This window comes from Balaenoptera musculus, chromosome 2 (assembly GCF_009873245.2).
Source record: "Balaenoptera musculus isolate JJ_BM4_2016_0621 chromosome 2, mBalMus1.pri.v3, whole genome shotgun sequence".
Classification (NCBI taxonomy): Eukaryota; Metazoa; Chordata; class Mammalia; order Artiodactyla; family Balaenopteridae; genus Balaenoptera; species Balaenoptera musculus.
The window spans coordinates 129281961-129298132 of record NC_045786.1 but is presented as its reverse complement, the minus strand read 5'-3'; the positions used below and the strand labels follow the sequence as shown (position 1 = coordinate 129298132).

General features: G+C 50.3%; 1 protein-coding gene across 1 annotated transcript; it reads left to right on the top strand.

Annotated features, from left to right (window-relative positions):
- Window positions 1-8776: 8776 nt before the first annotated feature.
- On the top strand, window positions 8777-15655 carry BMP4 (bone morphogenetic protein 4). The gene is given in 12 exon segments (XM_036845005.1): window positions 8777-8978; window positions 12104-12224; window positions 13292-13668; window positions 14647-14712; window positions 14715-14830; window positions 14832-15069; window positions 15072-15164; window positions 15167-15229; window positions 15232-15281; window positions 15283-15325; window positions 15328-15365; window positions 15367-15655. Coding segments are annotated over 11 exon segments (1251 nt in total). The 5' UTR covers window positions 8777-8978; window positions 12104-12195; the 3' UTR covers window positions 15505-15655.
- The last annotated feature ends 517 nt before the right edge of the window (window positions 15656-16172 follow it).

Sequence of the window (16172 nt, the reverse complement as noted above, 5' to 3'; positions counted from 1 at the left end):
TCTCTTCAAATGTTAAAAAAAAAAAGTGAGGGTGGGGGGAGTAGGAAGGGAATAACTATAGTATATAAACCATAAATTGTTTCAAGGATTAAATGAGATAATGAAACTTGAACGTCCCTGACAATGGTCAAGAATCCAAAGTATGTTGATTTTCCTTATAAGTATATGGTTGAAGAAAATATGCAAATATTTACATAATTATAATTATTTACATAATTGTTCATCTAATTATAACTAGCATGCGGCAACCCATCAGCATTTATTTTCATAAATGCCACTAGCCATATGTTTTCACATAGGCGTTAAAATAGTTTCACATACACTCCAGCATTTGATCTACACATTAAGAATCTCGGGAGTCTTAGGTGGGTAGGTGGGGTCCAGCTAACACGGGGCAGAGCAGGGAACTGGGTTCCGGGTCACACTTCTGCTCTCCTGCCAGGCTCCTTTCCCCTGTGTGTGTTGGCTCTAAATGGAGAGACATTTCTGCTAAGTTAGAGTTAAGAACATTTTGCTCTTGGGTGTGAAAGCTATGTACCACTGAGTCAAGGTTTGTGTGTGTGCAACTTGGAGACATTATCCCAAGAAGAAAGATTTACTGCAGGAACTATAGTCTAGAGGTTTTTAAACCTTTCCTGGGTCCCAAATCCCTTTGAAAATTGGATAAAGTTATCCTCCCTTACACGCACTTTTACACTTACCCCCAAAATTGTATGCATAAATTTTGTGGTTTTCACAGATCCTCTAAAATCCATCTAGAGATCCTTAATGAGGCCACATAGCAGGTTTAAGAATCTCTACAGAGATTAGCATTTAATTTAAATACAACAAAGAAAGCCAGCACTCGCTTTTATATTCCGCTTAAGACCCTTAGTTTTTCAGTCCTCCAGTTTCTATCCACCCCCCCCCACCTTTTTTTTTTCTTCGCCTGGATTCTATCTAAAGCTGGGGAAATAAAACCAGACTATCCAAACTCTTCAGGTTCTAGCTAAAGAACTAGTCAGATGCAGGAGTGGCACAGAGCATTTTGGTGCAAACTGAAGACATACTTACCCATTACCTGTACTGACACCCTAATGTGTAGGAAGCAAAGGAGGAACAAAAAGATTCAGAATGAAAATCGGACTTCTGAGGCAAAGGCTTCAAAAGCCAGCCTGACATCCCTTTGTACTGGGTAACAGAGTTACCTTGCTATGTTTCATTTTTAACTCCTTCAGGGAAGACTGGGGCCCCCTAGGTTGTTTGGCAATGACCCACTGCTCCACCAAAGATGATCTGAAGCCCCTTCCAGCAACCTCACACCTGCTGCTGGCCTTCTCCATACCAGGTCCTTGCTCCTCCTCTTCCTAACCTTATTAATCTCGCCTCCCGAGTGTTGCATAAATTTGCAGGTACCGCTGCTGGGCTTGGCAAGTAGAAATAGCAGATCTCTTGAGCCCAGACACCTGGGGAAACAAACTCTTTTCCTTACCTGATGGGAAAACCCTGACTCTGCTGCTTGAACAACCTGTCATAAGACGGAACCGGTAGTGGAGGGGGCAGCTAGCTTAACATTTACTACCCAGATTTAATTTTTTGCGAGTATAATCCGGTCTCAGGTACCCTGTGCCCCAACAAATCTAAGGGCGGGGCCGGCGCACGGGGAACTGCAGGCAGGAGGAGCAAAATTGTCTCTGGAACCGCGCTTAGGACCTACCTACCTACCTTCCTCCTTCCCTTCCCTCCTCCTTCCCCCGTCCCCTCTTTCCTCCCTCTCTCCTTCTGCAGGAATGGCCCAGAGTCTCCAAGACAAGGGGGACGACGTCTCGGGACGTCGACGTCGTCTCGGGAGCCTCTCGCGCGGCTGGATGGAGGTTCCGTGCGGGCGGCTCACCCCGTGGCCCGCGCTTTCGCTGTTTATTCGAGTGTGGGTCAGATTAGCCACCTGGGGCACAAATCCTGCAAAACGAGTCTGAGAGCGGGGCGAGCTCTTGCAGGTAGGAAGGTGTAGCCGCCGAGCTAAAAATAACGCGGGCCGGGCGGTGCGGGGAGCTGGGTGGCCTCCACCCTCGCTGGGCCGACACCCCGGGACGCTTGCTGGGGCGTCCCTGCCGGCGCACCCCGCAGCCTCCCGAGCCTGGGACGCGCGCCGAGCTCCTCAGGGTGGCAGCCCAAGCTGGCGCCTGCTGTGAGCGTGCGAGGGAAGAGGAGCCGGAGCTAGGTGCCCGCAGCCGGCCGGAGAGGAGCGGAGAGGCGCCGGGGCTGGCTCGGCACTGCCGGGGTCCGCACCGCCTCCTCCGGCAGCAGGAGGTGAGAGCCGGGCTCCCCGTTGCTCCGCACAGGCGGCTCGGCCCCTTCCCGCAGTTCACCCTCTCAACAGCCTTCTCCAATTTCTCTGACTCCTTGAATTTGAGTTTGTGTCATCTCTGAGCCTGGCCCTGGGGACGCAAGGGCCCGAAAAGGGCGCAACCCCGGTCACATGCACTTCAGACGTATCTCTGTGTCTGAGCTGGGACTCGGCTTTGGCGAGGGGTCAAGAGAGGCGCTCCTTCGGAGCCCCATTTTCTCTATTACTTTCCCGTCCCCAGCCCAATCCCCCAAGCCGGGGGCTCCCAGAATCTGGGGACAGACCCTATTTCTTTCTCTGAAGATGTTACCTCTCCTTTGGACTTAGTGCATTTTTATCCTATGAAATAAGCATCTGGGGCCCCTGACTCCCCCCATCCCCACCCCCACCCCCCAAACTGATGCTTTGCAATGCCCAGTCCGAGCCTCTCAGCCAGAGACGCGAAGGAGGGAAGAGCTGTACAAGGTGCAGATGCCTCCAGGAGCTTCTCTTCTGGCCCAGTTGTTCCTGCCCTCCTCAGCTTGAGAAAAATGTAGTGGGCAGCAGCTCCTTGCCCTCTACCTTGGGTTGCACTGGTCCCCAGAGACCAGGCCTTGGTTGGTGCAACTGCTTTTCTTTGGGAGGCCCCAGAGTGGATTCCCTGAAGCCATAGGTGGGTTTCATCACTGCTGTGGCCACCAGGACTACAGATTGTGCTTCTAGCTTTGCCCTGTGCAACCCCTTGGTTACCTGAGGTGCCTAGAAACATTGTCTCTTGCTGGTAGGCTTCAAATGGTAGTCAAAGAAAATAACTGTAAAAAAGTCATTTCAAAAGAATATTTTTTGTAAACTCTTATTGAAATACAACATGAATAGAAAACTGCACAAATCTCATGTATACAACCTGATGAGTTTTCACAAAGTGAACATCAACAAGCATTTTAAAGTGTTTGTTACATCTATGTGTAATCCCTGAGGTGATTACAAATAATATACTTTTATTCTTGAGGAGGACCCCCCCCTCCCAAGGACCTTGATATATTTAAGCTATTTGTAAAAACATCCAAGTTTTATTTATACGATAACAATTTCTTGGATCACATACCCCTTTGGACAAAACTTTCCTTGCAAAAGACTAGATAGAAAGCTGTTAGCATGAAGTGAGGGGAGATGGTTAGATGGTATTGCCCAGGTGACATCTGGTTGGGGAACTACAACAACTCATTTGGTGCAGCCTGATGTCCATATAGGACTCTGCTCCTGCCTCCAAAACTCATCCCACAGTGACACTGCATTTTAGCCAGGTCACACTGTTCATGCACAACAGGGAGAGAAAGAGAAGGATGTGTGCGCTGAGAATGAAGACATTCCAAGGTTTAACCTTCTTGCTACATTCCATACTAATTTATTTCCAAACAGCATCCCTGCCGTAGAATCAGGTGAGTGCAGCTGACCATCTTTTAGCAAAGGAAGCCTAAAACAGGGAGAAGCCAAATATCCTGCATTGTGTACCAATCCCATCCTCTTTGTCATAACCCTTCTTTGCAAAGGGAGGAATTTCAATATCCATGCCCTGTCTGCCATCCACATGTTAAACATGTTAAGACATAAAAGCAGTCTTTTCATCTGATCTCTCTGGAGTCTTCAATAGAGTTCTCTGTCCATTTTTGGTCTGTTTTGAAGGATTAAAAAAAAAATATTCCAGAAAGTAGCAAGAGAACAATGTAAGGCATAAGGAACTGAAGTAGTATTACATTTTGTTTTATTCATGAGAAAATATTAGAATCCAATATTATTTATCTTTGAGTGAGGTATATCAAGGGTTGACAACAGTCTCAAATATTTGGAGAAGGAAAACTTTGCAATCAGGTTTATATTTCTTCTGCAGAGCAGAGAAAAGGAAATGGGTTTACGTTTTAGCAAGAGGTATAGAGAAAAATTGTTAAAAGTGAGAGGTGTTAGGGACCAGAAAAATCAGAGATGGAAAATGCTTTGGATATGTCATCTAGTCTATTATTTCCTTGCTCCCAGTGGTTATGAATGTCTACTTTGACAGGTATTAGTTATCTTGGCAGAAATGTGTTCCTGGGTCAGATCTGTACAGATAAATCATAATGAATGTTAACTCAGTGAATGCAGATTCATGTAAACAGCCTTTATTCGGTCAATGCCTGAGATATGTGCAGTACCAATGATTACAAAATCAATGTGAGATACAGCCCTTTCCTTTAAAAAGTTTATCACTAACTGTAAATAAAACTCAATACCAGGGTGGCTTCTCACCTACTTTGCTCATATAATCATCACCTTTGCAAAATAATAATAGCTAATATTTATTGAGCACTTATGTACCTGCCATTTTATTACATTAACTCATTTAATGCTTATAAGAACATTATGAAATAGAAATTGTTATTCTCAGATTATAAATGAGGAGACCAAGACTCTGGAGGTTAAGCCATTTGACCATGATTTTAACTAATAGATAGTATATTGTTTCTTGATCTTGGGGCCTGAGAAAGACCTATGAGGAATCTGGTCCATCCTCATATTTTACAATGAGGAAACAGACCCAGCAGAGGTAAGCAGCCTCTTACTCAAGATCACAGCCTTTTCCCGGGGAAGGTCACATAAGTCTTGCCTTAAGGTGGGCTATGTAATAAGAGCAGGAGGAGATAAGCTAATGGGTCTTGATTTTGTTCTGTCTTCTAAGGACCGGGAAGATATCCTGAAATTCTCTGTAACAGCAAGCTGCAAGGATGGAACTGCAGCTGGTGTCTTGGCCTTGGGAAAGCCTCCAGGGCAAGCCGTGTTTAGTCAGAAACTATGGCCATGGGTTTCCAGCCCTCTGCAGGCCCAGCTCTCAGCATGTGGAGCTGAAGACAAACTGAGCTGGTCTGAATTTTGGGGCCACCACCTACTAGCTTCGTGACCTTGAGCAACTTACACAACCTCTCTAAATTTCAGATTCTCATCTGTAGAGCTGAAATTTTATGAGGGTTGTCATGAGGGCTAGACAGCAAATATGAGACAAATGGTAAATATTAATAAGAGAAAAGCAAATGCCTTCAGAGATCCCTTATAATTCCAATTCCAATTTACCTATCTTACTGCTTCTCAAAAGTCAGCAGTGATGCTGGGAATTTCTTCCAAGTACCCCTCCATAGCTTCAACAGACAATCGGCAAAGAACTTTTGAAGACCTGATGTGGTTTTTAATCGAGGACCTGAAGCAAGGACTACTACACCTATAGGATTAACAATCTTTTCACTTGCAAAAACCTATTAGGTGTGTTTGGAGGTAGTAATGCTATAATTACCGCATTTAACAGTTTATAGAGCACAAGCCAAGCATATTCCTTGCCTGTTTAATAATGTCTAGGTGTCAGCCTTTCAATGGTATCAGCACTGAAAATATAAGTGACATGACTTTTAAAACAGTAGTTCTCAAGCTTTAGTGTACTCAGAATCATCAGGGAACCTTGTGAAATATGTAGATTTCTGGATCCAGATCTCAGGCAGCCAGGCCAGGAAATCTGCATTCTTATCAGCACCTGCAGCCTTGTTCTGAAGCTTTTGGTCCCCAGAACATACACTGAGAAAGGCTGTTCTAAGGGCTCACTGTCCAACTACTCTTTCCTGATGCTCTCCAGGGAATGCCCAACAAACGAATGCCCTTTATTCAGCAGTAGCAGCAGAGGAGCAGTAGTTGCTCTTGAATGATGATGGATTTCTCCTCCTAATCTATATGCTTTAAGGGTACAGTTTCATTTGATCCATCCATATTATGTTCTACAAAAACATCAAGATTCCCAAGTAAACTTGAGATGGTGAAAAGACTGGATTGATTGCCCTCACCACCTCTCATCTCTAGGCGGTGATCGATTTAGCTCTCTGACCAACAAGTGATTTGTTCTTTGGCATGAGAGAAAGGAAGAAACAACAACAACAACAAACAAACAAAAAACAAAAAGAGGAGTAAAGGGAGTTGATAATGATGGTTTGCACCCATCTAAAATGTGGGCTAGAAATAGAGCTGTCCCAGGAGAGCTGAAGCTGAGTTCTCTCAACACACATCTAAAGATTCATAATCGGGGTCTCAACCAGGTATGTCAGGTGGCTTAATTAGAAACTCCTGGACTATGAGTTTCACAGACACGTGGGTGGCCCAGTGGCCCCTTTAGTATCTGGGCTTCAGCAAAATGAGATAATAGCTATCATCCAAAAACATTTGGGTTTTAAAAAGGAAAAAAAACTATTATCTGGCGCTATAAAATGAAATGAAATAAAGCCCTGCTTTTAAGCACAGCATATCACTGTTGCTTTCGAGTTTAAATATTAAGGAACACATTTCGTTAATGATTAAAACAGTAGTGATTGATTTAGGGGGCTTGGTAAACATTTAATCTGTCCTTATTCCTTACTGAAGGAGCACACTGCCTAGTGCCCTAGGATGGACATTAGGTAATGATTGGAGTTTTAATTTTGTGTTATTATTAATAGTTAATGTAATTTTGATTATGTTGGAAGCTGGAGGTATATTGTCAGTCATCCTTTCTGGGTGGCGGTACTGCCCTGTCCTGCTTAATCAGAGGTTCTTAGAGGAGGTGGGCTCAGCAGTGATTTAAATGAAAGAAGGTTGATGTTTAATATAATAAACTTTCAATTAAACATTTAAATCATTTTCAAATTGAAAAGGGTCATGGAAATTATCTGGCCTAATTCTTTCATTATGCAGATGAGAAAACTGAGACCCATGAGAATCAAAGGACTTGCCCAAAGCCATTCAGCTTGTCTCCCTTGCTTGATGTATTATTAGGCTAAAAGACTTCACAGGCCTAACTTGGAAAAGATGGCAGGAGACCTTGGCTCTGCTCTCACAGTTGTTTCTCTGATCTCAAGCACTTCCCACCCTTTGTAACCTGTGTTCCACACAGGAAGTAATTCCTGTTTTATAAATATTGGAGGTGTGTGAAGGTAGTTTTTACAGAAGAGCTACCTTGGACCAGTATCTTTTTAAGTAAAGACTTAAATGCCCTGCTTGAGACAGTGAAGTGTAATATCTATCCCAGGGAAAGAAATCCAGCACAGAAAATGCTCCATCCTTTGGTATTCCCCCGGCAACCTGGAGCTCAGGGCGGTGACCCTCAGCCCTGCCCTGCAGCTGAAGTAGCTCAGGACTCGAGAGCAGAGGCTGTGATTTACTTCAGGGCTCTGGGCAAGTCCCTTTAAGGTGGCTGTCCTTCCCCTTCGGTGTTTGTAAAACAGAGAGATGATGCTGATATCTTCCTCACTGCTCCGTCAGAGGCACTGTGTGAAATTAGCTGCTGTTTGGGAAGGTTTATAAAGCCACACAGTCCCCCTCCCTGCTAATATGATTACTAGCACTTTCTTGTAGGAAAGGCCCAACTCTTCATCTTCTTTCTTCCTTTAAAAACAGACCAAAGGGTATATTGTCTTGTGTCCTTGTGGCCAAAAAGGTTGTTGCTTCCGTGGTTGTTACCTCCTTAGAATGTCAGTTTGCTCATGTTAAGGATTCCTAGGAGCACCACAAACCAACATCAAAAATCAACAACAATAACAATAACAAAAATAACTGCCTTGTTGGTTCTTAGAACTTATGAGTTACAAACAGACTTTTCCAATTATGAAAACGTTGCCCCAGCCTGTCTCCAAGCCACCTCTGTCCTCAAAAGGGTGAGGTCTGGAGGGGCAGGGGAAACTAGACTGTTTATTAGGGCTGACTTTCTGAGTGTCACCAAGGCTTTCCACAAGAAGCATTTAAAAAAATGCTTTGGAAGGAAAGTCATCTTTCAATAGTCAAAGAGGTACCTGGTACCTGTTTTAAGCACACAGCTCTGAGCACAGCCTGTTTCTCAACGTTTGGAAATCCTTTAACAGTTTATGGATAGGCCTCCCTTTAAACCAATCCAACAGCTCCTTTCTCCATAACCTGATTTTAGAGGTGTTTCATTATCTCTAATTACTCGGGTAAATGGTGATTACTCAGTGTTTTAATCATCGGTTTGGGCAGTAGCTACTCTAAACTCAGAGAAGCCCAGACTCCCCTGGGTATTTTTGGAAGGTACTGCGACTAGTCGATGCATGCATTCTAGTACCTCTGCACGTGGTCCCCAGGTGAGCCCTGAACGCTTCCCGGAGCTGGAGGCAGCGGCGTCCCAGCCTGGGCAGCAGCTGCTGACTCGGGCGCTGCCCGGGTTTCCGGGACCAGGGCCGGCGAGGCGAGGCCCGGCGGCGGGATGGGAGGATGTGGGCGGGGCTCCCATCCCAGAAAGGGAGGCGAGCGAGGGAGGAGGGAAGAAGGGAGGGGCTGCCGGGGAAGAGGAGGAGGAAGGAAAGAAAGAAAGAGAGAGAGAGAGGGAAAGAGGAGGAAGAAGATGCGGGAGGGCAGAGGAGGAGGGAGGGAGGGAGGAAAGGGGAGCGCAGCTCGGCCCGGAAACTAGGTGAGTTTGGCATCAGAGCCGAGGGACGGGAGCCTGCGACGCCGCTGCAGATCAGGGCTGAGTATCTCGCCTCTCTCCCTGATGGGATTCCCGTCCACGCCGTCTCGAGCCTGCTGCGCCCCAGTCCTCGGCCCTCGCCCAGGTTCGCTGCAGCTGTTCAGAGGTCCCCAAGAGCTGCTGCTTGCGAGCCTGCTACTGCAGGGATCTATGGTGAGCAAGGCTACCTGGCGAGGAGCGGGGGGGGGGGAAGGCTGAGGTGCATCCTTGGGGGGAGAAGTAGGGGGCTCTGGCTGTGTCAAGGCAAAAGGTGCTCCCTCCCACCCCCCACCCCCCCCACCCCCCGGTGGTGGTGCTAGAGGTAGGGATGCTTGCGCTGAAAGTCACTTCTATATATGCCAGTGCCTCTACCCGGACCACTTTCTCCGTCCGGTGGCCCCGGGCGATTTCCACGTCTGGTAGGTTCGGGGCAGGAGAAGAGCAGAGACGAGAAGCCTTTAGTTGGAGGTCGTTGGGAAAGACCGTGGGGTCTTGAGCCGAGCACGTCGCTCGTGGATTAGCATTTGCGGTTTCCCGGTGGGAAGGGCCAGGAGAGAAAGGGCAGAGGTGGCTCTGAGGTCCGGAGAAAGTGAGGGAACTGAGGGGCGTCGAGGTGGGGAGAGAACACCTAACCAGGGCTAGTTCCGTGGTGGTGAGCGCGGTTCTCCTGCTTCTGGAGCGTGCGCGCCGCGGGAGGGCTGCGTCTAGGGGAGTGTCACCCGACCCGGCCCCCAGCCGGCGAAAGCCCCTGAAAGCTGGCGAACCGCTGCTGCCCAGCGCGCCTCCTCCACGAGCTATTCTCGTGGACTTGCAGCTGCTCCTGTATCATTTCACGGTGTAGGGTCTGTAGGGACGACGGCCGGGATGCTAGCCGCCCCGGAAACGCAGGTTCCTGCGGTGTCGTGTCCTTTGGAGAGTTGCTGGCCAGATGCACGGCGGACGCGTGGCTCTTACTGGCCCTCCCGGCTCAGAGCCGACGGGGAAGTGTCCCGGGATTCGCGGGTCCCTGCGGACCCCTCCCCGCGGGAGCTGCGCCCGCGGCCTTAGAGGCTTCCCGGGCACCATTTGGTGAATGGTTCGTGAGGATAGCGGTTTGTGAAGATCGCGTTTTGTGGGTTGAAGGCTTTGTGAGACGTTAAAACCCCCAGACATTGACTTGGTAAACTGAGGCCACCTCTGAACAAACTTTGGCGTTGGGCGAAAACTCGGGCAAGGAAGGAAAGGACGAGTTGCATCCCCGCCCCTCAAGAAAGAGTTCTGGAGACGAAAGTGCTTTTCGGCTTTTATCTTTTTAATTAAGAAAACTGCGGGAGAAAAATGTGATTAGAGACGAATCCTTCTGAATCCGCAGTTGAAACACAACCCGCTCTTCCCCCGGCCTCTGGGTTTTAGCGCAGCGCGCGCTCCCGCCGCACCCTGGGAGATTCCTAGGGTCAGAGGATTGTCGGCGGACTGCGGGCGCCCGCACCTTCCGCTGTCCCTTCGCCCGCGGGGACCGACCCTTCTCCGTGTGCTTTGCCCGTTTCTGGAGCTCCTCCCACGGGGCATCTTGAAGGTTCTAGGCGTCTCAATAAAACTCTTTGCTCTTCCCAACCCTTTCGCAGTCAGCCCCAGCGGTGGCGCGGGAGCGGGAAAACCCAAAGCCGCTCAAAAAGCGGCGCGGCTCTCGCCGGGCGTGGACCGTCGCGCAGCGGCGCCCGCGGCCTCCACACCCCGGCTAGCGCGGTGTCGGGCGGCGCCGGGCAGCCGCGGCCGGAGGGAGGGTTAAGCGCTTGGTCCTTTACTCCTCTTCCTCCAAGCCTTCCCGAGAGTGCCCCCAAGAAGAAAACCAAGTTTGTAGGGGAGAGTGAGGTCGGCAACCTGAGCCCTCGAGCTCTGAAGCGACCCAAGGCAGGAACTGGGAACAGCCTCAGGAAAGGGCGGCCGGGTGCCGTGCCCTTTGCAGCGGGAGTCGTGGGACTCGGGACCCCGGGGCAGGCCGCGCTGACTCAAGAGTTGCGTGGGTCAGGTTTTTGAAAAGGCCCCCCGTGCTGAGCGACCCACGCGTGCAGCATCTTCGGTTAGGACATCCCAGTAATTCCTTGAGCTGTGGGCTGGTGAAATTCTTGAAGAAATATTTGCTGCGACTCTGCAGCTGGTGCAAAGGAGGAAGGGGGTGGGGGAGGAAGTGGCGGGGGAGGAGTAGTGGTTTAAAAAAGACAAGCTGGGGAGAGAGAGAGAGAGTAAGAGAGAGACGCAGACGCAGAGGTCGAGCGCAGGCCGAAAGCTGTTCACGGTTTTCTCGACTCCTGGGAATGCGGTGGGATTTCCTTTCTGCGCCGGGTCGGGAGTTGTAAAACCTCCGCGACATTGAGACCTGAAAAATGTGATGCGCCCTTTCTGAGGAGACGCCTCTTTTCGCGTCTGCCCTGAGCTTTGCGCTTCGGCGTCCACCCCTCTGCCTTGAACGGCCCACCGACCACTTTCTTCGGGGATTTGCTTTGCTTGGCGAGGGATCGCCGAGGTGCGGAGTTTCTCTCCGTAAAGGAACCGGAGGAAAGAGCCTAGCGGCGGCTCCCTCACCACTTTCCCACACCGATTACCGCCTAAACGTCTCCCGCTCCGGCCCCGCGTGACAGGGTCCGCAGCTTTTGGCTGGGAGCTAAAGCGGCTGCCCACTTGCTCTGAACATTCGCAAGCGTTCGCCAGGGGGTGACTAGCTGTCACTGGGAGCAATATTTGGCCTCTCGGAGACCCTGGGGAGGAAGTGGGGTGCGCGCGGCGCGTGTGTCTGTGTGTCCCTCAGCACTTTCCTTTTTAAATGACCCTCAGTGGTGGCTTTCAGCGGCTGAGACTCCGCTGCCCCCAATCCCGGCCCCACTTGAGCTGGGTTCGGGCTGAAAGGCGCAGCCCTTACAGTGCCCCCCAGATCCTCGGCTTCAGGCCGCTGGCGCGAGGGCCCAGCCCGACGCACCGAAGGCTACAGGTAGAGGCGAGGACCACGTCCTCCGCGCGCTGCACCCGGGGACCGGCCGAGGGCTCCGCAGAGCGCCACCCGGACCTCCTCCCGGACCGCTTGAGGTTTGGGGCTGCTGGCGCGGAGGCTGGCCTCTCCAGGAGGGGGCGGGGCCGCGGGCGGGCGGGGATTGGGGGTGGGGAGACGGGGGCGGGCGCGCGGGCCCTTTCACAGCCCGCCTCGGGGAGGGCGGGCTCCTCCGTGCGTGGGGCGGGGCCTCTGCGCTCACGTGACGCCTAGGGGCTGGAAGAAAAACAGAGTCTGTCTGCGCCAGAGTCTCATTATATTCAAATATTCATTTTAGGAGCCATTCCGTAGTGCCATCCAGAGCAACGCACTGCCGCAGCTCCTCTGAGCATTTCCAGCAAGTTTGTTCAAGATTGGCTGTCAAGAATCATGGACTGTTATTATATGCCTTGTTTTCTGTCAGTGAGTAGACACCTCTTCCTTCCCTCCTCCCGGGAATTCACTCTGCCCTCCCCACCCGTGCTCGCCTTGTGTCCCTCCCGTCGGACCTTCCTTCCACACTCTGCTTTCTGGCAGCGCTGTCGCTTTCTTCTAGGCCGGGCAGCCGCTGCGCTCCGAGCCCACCGGTTCTATTTAAAGTGCTCCTCGCTCCCACTCGCTCTCTCTGATCCGTGCGTTGCAAGAAAGGGGAGCGAGAGGGGGCTAAAGAGATGGAAGGTCCTCAGCCGGGGGCGGGGGGCTAAGGGCCCCCCCTCCCCACATAACTGGAGAGCACCCAGTGCCCCTGTGGCGAGTTCCTCGCTGCTTGTCAAAACTCACAGAGGTCGCTCTTGGACTCATCCCCTCCCACACACCCTTCCCCGGGAGTGAGCGAGAGGGCGCGATCAGATGCTTCTTGCTGGGCATTTCAAACTCATCAGCCACAGTAAAATAAACCCTCCAGCCATTCGGTCCGCTCCCAGACCCTGCCTCCCCCGTGTCTTCACCCTGCTCTTGCTTCTCTGCTTTCCCTCCCTCCTGCTCCGAACCAGCTGGAAGTGGTGGAAGTCGGGCTCTGGCTCGGAGGGCGGAGGAAGAAGGGGGGTGGAGGGAGAGGGGGAGAGAGGCTGAAGGTCTGAAGTGGAGAGGAGAGCGATGGCATTTTAATTCTCCCTCCCCCACCCTTCTTTACCTTCTCAATGTTAACTGTTTATCCTTGAAGAAGCCAAGCTGAGATCATGGCTCAGATAGCAGTTGGGACAAAAAAAGATTAACAGGATGGAGGCTATCTGATTTGGGGTTATTTGACTGTAAACAAGTTAGACCAAGTAATTACAGGGCAATTCCTACTTTCAGGCCGTGCATGGCTGCAGCTGGTGGTGAGGGGTGTGTGTGAGGGCGAAGACACAAACTTGATCTTTCTGACCTGTTTTACATCTTGACCCTCTAGCTCTAGCCCTATGTGCGTATGCAGAGACATCTCTATTTCTCTCTAGTTATCGGTGTTTATTTATTCTTTAACCTTCCACCTCCTCCCCCTCCCCAGAGACACCATGATTCCTGGTAACCGAATGCTGATGGTCGTTTTATTATGCCAAGTCCTGCTAGGAGGCGCGAGCCATGCTAGTTTGATACCTGAGACGGGGAAGAAAAAAGTCGCCGAGATTCAGGGCCACGCGGGAGGACGCCGCTCAGGGCAGAGTCATGAGCTCCTTCGGGACTTCGAGGCCACACTTCTGCAGATGTTCGGGCTGCGCCGCCGCCCGCAGCCTAGCAAGAGCGCGGTCGTCCCGGATTACATGCGGGATCTTTACCGGCTTCAGTCTGGGGAGGAGGAGGAGGAGCAGATCCACAGCATTGGTCTGGAGTATCCCGAGCGCCCCGCCAGTCGGGCCAACACCGTGAGGAGCTTCCACCACGAAGGTCAGTCCCTGCCCGGAGTCTGGGCTGGGGAGGGCCAGTAGGGCTGCCTGGTGGGACAGTGGAAGCTCTGGGGGCGAGGGCTTCAGGTTACCTCCGAGCCCCAAGTCCAGGAGGCTGGGGAACAGAGCTGCTTACTTTCTGGAGTTTTCAGAGTTGTGGCTGAATTTATTTTTTGGAGACAGAAGGGAGGGGTTGGAGAGAAGGGGAATGACACCACTCAGACGTGGGCTAGCCCCAGCCGTGTGTTTTTGCTATATCAAAGCCTTTTATGCCAGGGTTTCTGCCTTTTTTTTTTTTTTTTTTCCAAAGCACCTACTGAATTTAATATTACAGCTGTGTGTTTGTCAGGTTTATTCAATAGGGGCCTTGTAATCCGATCTGAATGTTTCCTAGCGGATGTTTCTTTTCCAAAGTAAATCTGAGTTATTAATCCACCAGCATCATTACTGTGTTGGAATTTATTTTCCTCTCTGTAACATGATCAACAAGGCATGCTCTGTGTTTCCAAGATCGCTGGGGAAATGTTTGGTAACATACTCGAAAGTGGACGAGGCAGAAGGTGGTTGTGTGCATGTTCCCTCCTGCCTCTGCTCTGTTGGCCCCTCTTTTTCTTTACAACCACTTGTAAAGCAAACTGTGTACACAAAGCCAAGAGGGCTTTAAAAGGGAAGTCTGATGGTGGTGGAGTAAGGAGTTAACACATGGAAATTATTAGACGTATAAAGGAGATTGGGAGATTCTGTCTTTGGTGCTTGCTGAATGCTAGCTAGGCTTCGCTGGTTTGCTAGCTGCGCCATTTATCTGCTCCTTCAGATTAAACGGTATGCTTATTTCCCCCAATAGGCTCCACTATATAAGCAGAGTTCATCACTCATCACCCCAACTCTTAGCTATTTCTTGATTTTTCAGCCTCTGAAATAGCTCATGTGCTTTTTTTTTTCTTCTTCTTCTTTTTCTTTCCTCCCTGACTGCGCCTAGAACATCTGGAGAACATCCCAGGGACCAGCGAAAACTCTGCTTTTCGTTTCCTCTTTAACCTCAGCAGCATCCAGAGAACGAGGTGATCTCGTCCGCAGAGCTTCGACTCTTCCGGGAGCAGGTGGACCAGGGCCCTGACTGGGAGCAGGGCTTTCATCGTATAAACATTTATGAGGTTATGAAGCCCCCCGGCAGAAGTGGCGCCCGGGCACCTCATCACACGACTACTGGACACGAGACTGGTCCACCACAATGTGACACGGTGGGAAACTTTTGATGTGAGCCCTGCAGTCCTTCGCTGGACCCAGGAGAAGCAGCCCAATTATGGGCTAGCCATTGAGGTGACCCACCTCATCAGACACGGACCCGCCAGGGCCAGCAATGTCAGGATTAGCCGATCGTTACCTCAAGTGAGTGGGGATTGGGCCAGCTCCGGCCCCTCCTGGTCACCTTTGGCCATGATGGCCGGGGACATGCCTTGACCCGACGCCGGAGGGCCAAGCGTAGCCCCAAGCATCACCACAGAGGGCCCGGAAGAAGAATAAGAACTGCCGGCGCCACTCGCTCTATGTGGACTTCAGCGATGTGGCTGGAATGACTGGATTGTGGCCCCACCAGGCTACCAGGCCTTCTCTCTACTGCCACGGGGACTGCCCCTTTCCACTGGCCGACCACCTCAACTCACCAACCATGCCATTGTGCAGACCCTGGTCAACTCTGGTCAATTCCAGTATCCCCAAAGCCTGTTGTGTTCCCACCGAACTGAGCGCCATCTCCATGCTGTACTTGGATGAGTATGACAAGGTGGTACTGAAAAATTATCAGGAGATGGTAGTAGAGGGATGTGGGTGCCGCTGAGATCAGGCCTTCCTTGGGGACACACACACACAAACACACACACACACGTCCCAGCCACTACTCACCCACACACTACACAGACTGCTTCCTTATAGCTGGACTTTTATCTTAAAAAAAAAAAAAACAAAAAAAAAGGAAAAAAAAATCTAAACATTCACCTTGACCTTATTTATGACTTTATGTGCAAATGTTTTGACCATATTGATATATATTTTGACAAATATATTTATAACTACGTATTAAAAGAAAAAAATAAAATGAGTCATTATTTTAAAGGTAAACTATGTTCTTTTTCTCTTAAATCCTTTCTCTCCCTTCGCCCCATCTCTTTTGGATGAGATTTTCTTCTGTTAAGGTGGGGCTGGGGGCACTGTGGAAGTCAGAGTGTGGTAACTGGAGGTGGTTAAGTTGGAAAGACAGGAAGTAAACTGATGGTGGAGGATGGTAATTGCCAGGATGAATTGTTTTCCATTTCTATTTAATGTTAACAAGGACAAGGACGCGGCATCCTCTCCCATCTGGATGACACATGCCTTGGAGAAACAGTGGGATGAAAGGAGTAGGCCAGATTAAAGACTCAGTTTTGGGCTCTTTGTACATCCTATGTTTTTGCTCACCTGTTAGAGGTGTGTCCCAGCAAAGTGTGATGGGTAAGAGTCTCAACTCTA